This window comes from Nicotiana tomentosiformis, chromosome 2 (genome assembly GCF_000390325.3).
Source record: "Nicotiana tomentosiformis chromosome 2, ASM39032v3, whole genome shotgun sequence".
Taxonomy (NCBI): Eukaryota; Viridiplantae; Streptophyta; class Magnoliopsida; order Solanales; family Solanaceae; genus Nicotiana; species Nicotiana tomentosiformis.
This window is the reverse complement of record NC_090813.1, coordinates 118566078-118577588: the sequence shown is the minus strand read 5'-3', so window position 1 is coordinate 118577588 and position 11511 is coordinate 118566078. Positions and strand designations below refer to the sequence as shown.

At 34.2% G+C, this 11511-nt stretch overlaps 1 protein-coding gene across 1 annotated transcript; it reads left to right on the top strand.

Annotated features, from left to right (window-relative positions):
* Positions 1–4947: 4947 nt before the first annotated feature.
* On the top strand, positions 4948–9821 carry LOC104109135 (vacuolar-sorting receptor 6-like). Its single transcript, XM_009618352.4, has 12 exons — positions 4948–5426; positions 6280–6972; positions 7068–7156; positions 7293–7362; positions 7515–7598; positions 7697–7773; positions 7901–7982; positions 8585–8667; positions 8755–8818; positions 8928–9056; positions 9213–9316; positions 9418–9821. The coding sequence occupies exons 1-12, from the start codon at positions 5099–5101 to the stop codon at positions 9535–9537; spliced, it is 1923 nt and encodes a 640-aa protein (XP_009616647.1). The 5' UTR covers positions 4948–5098; the 3' UTR covers positions 9538–9821.
* Positions 9822–11511: the final 1690 nt, after the last annotated feature.

Here is an 11511-nt window from a genome sequence, read left to right as displayed (position 1 = left end):
CTGCTAAATTATTGTTTGGTACTCAGTCACAGTTTACTTGTTTATTTTATCTCAATCTCTATTGTTCATTATTGATGCATCATATCATTATTGTTTGGGTTGATTTCATGATTATTGAGAGCCCGAGAGACTGGAGAGATTTGTGACTGAGTAAGGCCGAGGGCCTGATTGTGAGATATTATATTATAGCATGTGAGTTGTCCGTTCGGGGTATTATAGCACGTGAGTTGTCTGTGTATCACGTGAGTTGGCCGTGCAGATCCAGATATTGATACTATAGCACGTGAGTTGGCCGTGCGGATCCAGATGTTGATACTATGGCATGTGAGTTGACTGTGCAGATTATAGCGCTTGGGCTGTAGGAGCCCCTCTGGAGTCTGTACACCCTCAGTGAGCGCGGGTACCCATTGAGTGTGAGCGATGAGGGCTAGGAGCCCAATGAGTGATTGTTGTCTTGAGAAGTTTGTACTTAATTTCCATTTGTTGTTGCATTTAGTTGCTATCTATTATTGTGGTAAAATTTCTGAAAGATTCTATATCCGAATTACAAGAACTTGAATTTCACAAAATTGATTTGACTTAAACTGCCAGATTTGAAACCATGTCTATTCTTTGCTGGAATTACTGGAAATGAATTAAAACTGTATAGCTCGTCACTATCTTCAGTTTCTTATTTATTATTGTTACTTACTGAGTTGGTTGTACTCATACTACACCCTACACTTCGTGTGCAGATCCAGGTGATCCCGGATATAGTGGGTGTTGATCCTTTCACACAGTCAATTTTTCGGAGATTAAGAGGTAGCTGCCATGTTTCGCAGACCCTGTCTCTCCTTCCCTATCTTTTTATGTATTGCATTTGGTCTCAGTTTATTATAGACTGTATTCTCCAGACTTGTAATATATAGATGCTCATGTACTCGGTGACACCAGATTTTGGGAGTGGTTGTATCGGTATTTGTAGGATTTGTAGATTTTATTTAAATATTATATTTTCAAACTTAAAAGAAATTGTGGTTTACTGAGATTTTTAGCTTGCCTAGTTTCGAGATAGGCGCCATCACGACATTAGAATTTGGGTCGTGACAACTAATCTTTAGGTGCAAGATTTCACCTTCAAATGATGTTAGAACTTAGGTCTCAGAATCCATATGTAAATCTCTTGAAATTATAGGTAGAATCATAATCTCCTGTATAAGTTGGACATATTCATCTAAGATAAGAAAATAATTATGTCATTTAAAAAGGAAAAAAATATACTATGAGATCAAACCAATAGAGTTATCTCAAGATGACTAAAAAGTAGCAAGTATAGAGTGCGTTCAAACCTCTAAAGAAAAAAAGACTCCAAAGCAGCTAAAACAAACCGTATATAGAAGATCTAAAAGAAAAAAATTATTGCACGAATATATATATATATATATATATATATATATATAAAATCACATTCTCGATCAAAGCGAATACATGTAGATCCAATAACCATCATATTAGCAATAATTTTAGTTGTAGATCCGCATACCTCATTATTAAGTGGAAATAGGTCTAAAATCTTAATGACCATAATGATTGCTTGTGGCCAAGACAAGTGATTTTTGTATAAGAAGATAACAGGTTGTTCCTTTAGCATCTGTCATGGAAAAAGCTGGCGAACAAAAAAAAATAAAACTTACTATATTGTCTTTCTTCCAAGTTTGGGAATTAAATTCAGTTGGTACTCCTTCTGCTCCACAATAAGTAATTTTTTTGGTTATTTTCACGTAGATTAAGAAATTCATCTTTTAACATTAATTAGTAATAAAATTGATCATATTAACATTTACTATCTCTTCATATAAACACTCCTAACACATACTCCAACACTATTTACTCCAAGGGCAATGTAGGAAAAAATAATTAATTCATTCTTGAAATCTGAAAAAATTACTTATTTTGGACCACAAAAAAAAAAAAATCAAAAAATCACTTATTATGGACCGGAGGAAGTAGTGACTAAAATATAAAAATTAATGCAAGTGTGAGATAGACGATGAAAGAATGTGAGAAGAGACATGTCAAAATGGTTAATACAAATCCTTAAGTTGGTGAAATGTTTCGACTCCTGCAACGTATATTAAAGTTTTAATGGACTTTAAGTATCACCAAATTTGAGTTGGTCCTAAATACGATGTATTTACTTTATTTGTTTTCAAAGATGTAATTTACTATTTTGTATTATGTTTTAATTAAAATTATTCACTTGTATAGGAACTCTCGTAGGAATTAGATTGAGTTTAAAGGGTAAAATCGTCGTTTAGTTTTTGATGGGTATTTTAGTAATTTAATTCTCAACTTTGGACTTCACACTTATATATATATATATATATATATATATATATATATATATATATATATATATGATAACAAAGCAAGAACAATAACGTAAAACAATTTATATGCGGTGATAATTTAAAAAATTATGCACGATTTATAACAAATTAATTTACTCGTAGCTACGAATATCACCATGATGAATTGCATTAGTTGCAAAGTCAATTTTTTTCGTAGTCATTATTTTACAGGATTTAATTTATAAGCAATGATAGTTTAAAGAATTTTAAGGCTATCAATATATTTTAACTAGTTATAACATGCTATTCACCATATTTATTCTCTTTATCATCACATTGACCTTTTAGCATAAAAGAAATGTTTTTAAAGAAATGTTTTTCTTTTAGCATATTTATTCAGTTACTTTTGCAAGAATAAGCTGGCGAAATTTCCCGAATATGATCTAGGGTAAAATATGTTGTGTTAAGTAATTGCACGAGAGAGTAACACGTGGAGCCGAAGGCAGAGGATAGCTAAACCCGAAGACAACTGTTTTGTTTATTATCGGAAAGAATGATGCTCATAAAGATACAATAAATGTTTGTCATCCGGTAGTATTTAGTGGAGAATGGCATTTAGTGCACTGTCCGTTATAAAGAATTTGTCATTCATGCCCGTCGTTACACATTCTTCAATGGCCCTCATAATTGACATTAAAGAAGGGCATGATCTTAGGATTTTGTTCCATATGTGCAACTATAAATAATGAGCTCTGTTATCATTGTAATAGGAAAATTTTCTGGGAAACTTACACTATAATCTATTCAAAGCTTTATACAATTTTATCTTCTCGCTTTTTGATTTCACTGTTGTTGTACCCGGAAGCCCTGCTCCCGGAATTACTGTTTCTGCTATTTCATCTTTATCTCACGGCTAAGTGTTGCATATTTATTCAATTTTTCTTTATTTCAGGATCGAATTAATTCACTTATCTAGAAATCAAGTATAAATTAAATTCAACTGTATCGTTTTACGGATAAACAATCATTATGCCCCAAAAAAACAAAAGAAGCAAGTTCCCTCTAGATTGGACCTATTCTCTAATTCTGGATTATCTGTTACTATGTTGTGCACTATCACTAGCAAGTTCTCTAATTCACTAAACTGTTTTATCGTTGTTTTAATAGGATTCTAGGAATACTAAAATGATGTAGCTATAGCCAACTTTGGCAAGCTTTGTTTTTCTTTACTCGACTTGAATAATCTTTTATCTTGTTGGAAGGGTTGAGAGGTCAAAGTTCCTAATTGGTCTTCGTCAAATAAATTACAAATTGATCTTGTTAAACCCAAAATTTTAGTACATATTGGACGTAATAAGGTACTCAAAGCATTATATATCCATTCTAAAGCCATTTTCAACCCAACTTGATGTGAGACATGCCAATTTCTTCTTTCTCTAAAAGTGATGCTAGTTATTTTTTTTTGTTTACTTCATTATAGAAACATAGAAGTTCATGAGATCAATTTAGTGAGATTAATATAAGGTTTGGTGATAATAAGTGCTCTGATTTGGGAAACTGTCTAAGCAAAGAAACAAAAGTGGACCTGTCATCTTAAGATTGAAGAAATAAAAAGGTTATTACTTTACATTTACTCAAAGATAGAAGGGGAAATAATTGCCTAATTAAACCAAGTCCAAACTTTTTTAATCCACACTTAATATCACTACATTCTTCCACCAGTTTCTGAAAAAATGCGCATGATACTGAACTTTTTACCTAAATGATTTCACCAATTATCCTTTTCCTTCCAAAATAGTACTCCTATTTGGCAATTCATGTCAATATCACCCTCCATAAATTAAATTTATTTTACTGACAGAAATAAAACTAAAATCCTACTATTAAAAGGATAAAAGATTTCCACAGAATTTAAAAAGTCAAAGCTATCAAACCTAATTTCCAATTACTACTCCTTTCAGTCACAAAAAAAAAAGGAGTCACTTATTACCTCTTTTTTCAAATCTACGCTCATTGCTCTGATAAGTGTTAGTTATGTGAGACGTTTAAATAAATACTCTAACGATTTAGGCTACTAATTGTCATTGTTAAAGAGTTTGTAAAAACTTTAAAAGACAACTATTATGTATATAGATACTACAAACTCTTCTTTTTCGAGTTGTTTCTTTATTAGATTGTTCCCACAAGAATATTATATTTATATATTTAAAAATAATTTACGTTCTTAATTTTTTATTTTACCCTTAGTAAAAAATATTTGTAACTACTATAGTAAATATTTATGACATGTTTAACACCGTAAAACTTCAAGTAAATCAAATTAATCACGAAGTAATTACTCCCCTAGAAAGGATAATACAAATCCTCTTCCCCAAAAATCATTAATAAAATCAAATAATTATGTTTAATTTTTTTTTCTTGATAAGCAAATAAATATGTTAAATGTCAGTTGGGAACTTAAGCAGTTGCCATCGTGGTAGTTCCTTTGACTACTTCCCACTACCTTCCACCCCCAAAAGTTTTTCGTTTCTTCTACGTCATACATACAAAGAAGTAAGAACTAAACTATTCAAGAAAGATACACACAATAACTCCAAAGTCTTCTTCTTCTTCTTCTGTCTCAGGGTCTTCTCTTGACTCTTTCTACACCCCATGTAATGCAACTATCTGGTTTTTTTCTCCTCTTTCCACCTCTTCAACTTTTGTCTGTATATTCGCAACCCCAGAAAATTATAAAGCTATTAGCAAGTAATACTACTAAATAAATTATGTTCGTACCTTTTCACCCTGCAAACATGGCTGCTCTGTTTTTCCTAGTAGTTGTTTTACCATTTTTCTTGATAGTTTCGAATGTTGTTGTAATTGAGGCAAGATTTATAGTTGAGAAAAACAGTATTAGTGTTTTGTCTCCTTATTCAATGCACTCAAAACATGATGCTTCTATTGGTAATTTTGGTGTGCCTGATTATGGTGGTTCTTTGGTTGGAACTGTTGTTTATCCTAAGAAAGATTCCAATGGTTGCACTGTTTTTGATGGTGATAAGCCCTTCAAATCCCAGGCTCATCGTCCTAATTTTCTTCTTCTTGATCGTGGAGGTAAACTTTTTAAATTTCTGAGAAGAATCTTTTTAATTAAAAGTTTGATTCTTGATTTGATGTAGTGCTGCCTCTTATCTTTTTTTCTCTGCTTTTGAGGGAATTTTCTTGTTCTTTTCTTCTTCTGTGATTTTATATTTTAAAGGACTTATACCATATTCATGAAATTTATCCATCTAAAAACAGGTACTACATTTTCCCTTTCTGGATTTTGCATATTATAGGGTCACCTTATTCGATCAAGAGTGAAAGCGTAGATGATAAAAATTCCAGTTTTTTTTTTTCACCCTCAAGTCTCAAACAAAAGAAAAAGAAATTTATTGGTAGACGTGGAGAGAAGAATTCAACTAACAACCCACAGATGCTGAAACTTTTGATGTTTTAAGATTAGCTTCTGAGTCTTAGAGTCTTTTGCAGGTAATTAAATGTTTATTGGTTAAAGAGAGCTACTAAATTTTATTTCTTTAGTTGTTGAGACTTGATATTTTTTTAAGTTTTGCTTCTAAGTGAAGTCTTAGAGACTTATGAGTTGTTTGACTATTTCTTGGAGTTAAAGGAAGCTTCTGAATCTTTTTATTTAGTTTCGGAGCCACTACTAACTGTTTGGATACTGAATTTTTCTATGCATAATTCATTAGAAAGTTTAACATATAGATACAGCAATACGCCATATCTAGATATGCTTAGTGAAGAAATATAGAGCACTTTGGTCGGTTGTTGACCAATGAAAAACATGGGAGATGCACAAATGACAAAGGGTTAATAAAAGGACGAAGTAATTTCGTATATATTGAAATGGTATCCATATCTAAATATGCTTTAAACATTTAAACAAACTGTTTTTCTTCTCCAGACTGCTATTTTGCTTTGAAGGTTTGGAATGGGCAACAAGCTGGAGCAGCTGCAGTTCTAGTGGCTGATAGCATAGATGAGCCTCTTATAACTATGGATTCTCCTGAAGAAAGCACAGATGCTGATGGATACATTGACAAGATTGGAATCCCTTCAGCCTTAATTGGAAAGTCCTTTGGCGACACATTGAAAGAAGCTCTGAAGAAGGGAGAGGAAGTTGTGATCAAAATGGATTGGACAGAGTCAATGCCGCACCCTGATCAACGAGTTGAGTACGAGCTGTGGACTAATAGCAATGATGAGTGCGGGGTTCGTTGTGATGAGCAGATGAATTTCATTAAGAGCTTCAAGGGACACGCTCAGATACTTGAAAAGGGCGGTTATACTATGTTCACACCTCACTATATTACTTGGTACTGTCCTGAAGCATTCATTCTTAGCAGTCAGTGCAAATCTCAGTGCATAAATCACGGGAGATATTGCGCTCCTGATCCAGAGCAGGACTTTGGGGAGGGGTACCAAGGGAAGGATATCGTCTTTGAGAACTTGAGGCAGCTCTGTGTGCACAGAGTGGCAAACGAGAGTAATCGTTCTTGGGTTTGGTGGGATTATGTGACAGATTTCCATATCAGATGTTCAATGAAGCAAAAGAGATACAGCAAAGAATGTGCTGAGGAGGTCATGAAATCGCTTGGTATTTCTCCTTTAAGTAAATTCTTTCAGTCGCTGTTGATATTTCCTACTATTCTTTTAGTTACTTATTCTTTGAGTTTTCATTCGATTCATCAGATCTACCTGTTGAGAAGATAAAGAAATGCATGGGTGATCCAGAGGCTAATGTAGAAAATAAAGTGCTAAAGACTGAGCAGGATCTCCAGGTCTCTTCCTTCTAAAGATCTCTAATCATTTCTTATTTTTGACATGATTGACCATCTTGATATTTGAGGTATAGTATCTATGTTATCAAAAATATGCAACATATAAACTTAACTTTTTATTTGATTCACTTGATAGGTCGGCCGAGGACCTCGTGGTGATGTGACAATCTTACCAACAATGGTCGTCAATGATGTTCAATATCGAGGTATGATCTAGATGTAGCAAAAATAAGGCCCAATGTAAACTAACTAATTGTTAGCAATTTTATGATAATTCTTCCCAGTGATGTAATATTCCCTGTGGATCTCTTTATCTCACGCTTTGAGTACTCAAATTCTTTTTTACTGTTTCTTTAAGGAAAATTGGAGAGGGCTGCTGTTTTGAAGGCCATATGTGCTGGATTTAAGGAAACAACTGAGCCTTCGATATGTTTAAGTGGAGGTTTGACACTGTTTCATTCTTCATGATCTTGACTACAGAACATATTGTGTAAAATAACCGGAGTATGCTAAATTGTGCTTATTCTCAATGGGCAATAGATCTTGAAACAAATGAGTGCCTTGAAAGGAATGGTGGCTGTTGGCGGGATCCAAAATCTAACGTAACTGCCTGCAAGGTATAGCAAATAATGCTCTCTGAATCCTTAAAAAATGATTGTCTTCCTTCACGAAAAACTATTGTGTTATATATAACAACTTTTTACACGAGCCTCATGATTTCGCCTTGATCTATTTATTTTAAAGGACACTTTTAGAGGAAGAGTTTGTGAGTGCCCTTTGGTGAACGGCGTTCAGTATAAAGGAGATGGATACACATCTTGTGAAGGTAAGAAAGTGTTGCTTCTTGTTCTTTAGTTATATGTAGAGGTTGAAAACAAGTTAATTCACTTGTTTACTTGATGTGAACATATATACTAGAATTTAGTTGTTTAACTTTTTCTTCTCTGGTAAACTTTGCAAAACTAGTTAAATAGAAGCATATAGATGCCCATTTTCTGTTTCAGATCGCAAAACCAAAGTGGCTTTCTCCGTATTTAATGTTAAATTTACAGGCTACGTTGCTCAGATCCTCCACAGATGCGGCTGCACCTGTGTCGGATCCTCCGAAATATATGCATTTTTTGGAGGATCCGAGCAACATACCTTACAGATCCTTTCTTGGTTTAGGAAGTTACCTCTCATCTCATCAGAATATTGCTTATTGAGTTATTTCAGGCCAGAATTACATCCCCACTTAAAATACTTTTAAGAGCTCAATCTTTCTATTTGAGTCGTACTAGCAGTCCTATTGCTAGGAGTTACTAGTGGCATAGGGAATTTTAGACAGATAATTGGCTTATTGAGTTGCTAGTCGCTCTTGAAAATTAGACAGCTAAATCCCCACCCCCCCCCCCCAACATATCTAACTGGCTTGCTATCAACTGACAGCCGTTGGACCCGGAAGGTGTACGGTAAACAATGGAGGATGCTGGTCAGAAACCAGAAATGGAGAAACATTCTCAGCATGCTCAGTTCAGTAAAATCATTACTTTCTTGAATCTGTATTTCGTGAACGATTAAACCATTTTATGTGTTTAAATTTGTTTGCTGCAAAGCAGGAGGCAGATCCATCAGGCTGTAAGTGTCCATTTGGTTTTCAAGGGGATGGCCATAAATGTGAAGGTATGTCACATTCCTATTAGATCCTGTCACGACACCAATATTTCCTCGTGTTCTTTTCGCATTTGGTAGAGTACTGATATCAAATCTGTCCCGTTCAATTTTATTCCAGATGTAGATGAATGCAAGGACGGACTTGCTTGTCAGTGTGATGGCTGCAGCTGTAAGAACACATGGGGCGGATACGATTGCAAGTGTAAAGGAAATCAATTGTACATAATGGAGCATGATACATGTATAGGTAACAAAAAGTTGATTCAGTACTATTAGCAAATGTTGTTCAACTTATAAGCAAGCAGAACTCTGACTTGAAATGTATAATGTCCTACTTCACTTTAAAATGCCATTTCTTGGAAATATGGACTTAAACTCTTTCACCTTGTTCCTTATTGTACAGAAAGACACTCATCAAAGGTTGGACGGGTCCTTATATTCTCTATCCTAGCCATTGCAGTGGGTACTGGTGTAGCTGGTTACATCTTTTACAAATATAGACTTCGGGTAAGCATATCGAGTAGTCACCTACAGTTTTTTCCCTTCTTACAATTATGTTTTTTGTCGAATAGTCATGCTTTATTCTAACTATTCTTAAATTTATCTAGTCCTACATGGACTCGGAGATTATGGCTATTATGTCACAGTACATGCCTCTTGATAACAACCATCAGAATCAGGTTGTTGTCCATCACGAAACTGAACCTCTACGACAGAGCTCAGTATGAAGAACGTCGATTAGTGCAAACGTATGATTTTCAGTTCTTCCCTTGGGACCCTTTTTGAAATCATGGATCTTGAAGAAGCAAGAGCACAAAGAGTCACATTTAGAAAAAAACTACAATGAGATGCTCGTTTGCCAACTGTTTGAGTCCATAAAATTGGTTTCCCTCTTTCTTTTTCTTTTTTGGGTAACATGGTTTCCCTTTATGTATATAGAGTGCTGAGATGTAAATGGAGGCTTTATCTGTGCTAAAGGATACATAGAACGACATATACTTGCAAAGAGGAACACATGGCTTTTTACATTGTCCAGTACTATTTATATCTTGTACTTAGTAATTGGTATACCATTTAATAATTGTGCCCATATGGATATCATTTAATAATTGTGTTAAGAGATAGGACCTCATAACACAACCGAATACAGCATACATCACATCCCCTAACAGGGGTAAAGCTGTTTAGATAAAATAAAGGGAGAAGGTCTAGATTTGCCCGTCTACTATTCCATATTGTTTACATTTGTCCCCGTTATACTTTTCGTCCACTTTAGCCCTTACCGTTAACAAACTTTTCAGATTTGCTCACAAGCTAAGTGCTTCGGACAGACACATCTTCTACAGAAACAGATCCTAAAGTCCAGAGAAGAATTTGAGATATTAATTGATAAGCAAAGCCTCTAAAATTATTAGGAACGTCTGCCAAGAATACATTAAAACCCGGAATGGCCTTGGACACATAAGATACAACAAAAAAACAACAACTGAACTCTAGTTAGGGTGGAGCATGCAACTGCATATGTTAAGACAAAACCAAATTAGTAACAAACATAATGCACAGTCATTGCATCTTATAGACATAAAACTAGTAAACTTCCTGCCAAAATCTGTAGTAGATACCCACAACCATCAGCTTGAAGGATAAAGTTGATTAAATTGCAGAAAGAAAAACTAGAAATACAAGACCAATATAATCTCCAAAATAACATGAAAAAAGTTCGGAGAATTCTTTAAATTCATAACAAGGATAAGATATGCCGAACAGTTCCAAACTAAAGGCCATGCCAAATAACTCCACATTCATCTCTTTCTGCCACCACGCTCTCTCAGAGAGAGACTGAGAGTTTTTCCAGATGCAACATTATAGTATGCAAGAGACAAGTTATCCTCGAGAAAACCAGCCTTTCCACTCAGCTTTTGTTTGTTTGCAGGAAGCTGGACCTCCCCGGAAATCTTCTCTTTTAGACTGGTAATGGTTTCTTACAGGGATTGCGCTGTGATTCCAAGAACTTGTCCTTTGAGATTCCCTTGTTAGTATGGCAAAACTAACTCAAACCCACTTGCACCTCCAAACCCGTCAAGTTTGGAAATTTTGGGCTAGTCCAAGTTAACCCGTAAAAAATATCATCTCAAATGGACCCATGATGATAGCCCAACCTTAATCCATGGAAATACTCAATTTTGGAGTTCTAACTTGTCTAGTTTGAAAAATATTTTCTTTATGAATTCATTTTTCTTCAATTTTTAGAAAATATTTTCCCTATCAACAGAAATGACAATATTTTCCAAAACTCTTTTTCAACCCTCCTCATCTCCACCAATCCCCACTCCTATCCCTACCCAACCCTCATCCTCACCTCACCCCCCACTCTCACCCAGTAACACCTAACCCCACCCCACCCCACCCTAAATATATAAAAATATTATTTAGAGTATATTTTTTCATAATGTAGAAAAAGTATTTTCTTTAATTTCAACAAAATGAGTATTTTTTTTTCATAATGTCAAAAAAATATTTTTCTTTCATTTCAACAAAATGAATATTTTCTTTTCATGATGTCAAATGATTTATTTAACTAACTGTTGTTGACAAAAATAACTATCAAACATAAAAAAAATCTGAAAATAAAGAAGAAACACATTATCACAATAGAAAAAATAACAAATAAAATTTATATTAATAACATAAATGACGGGTAC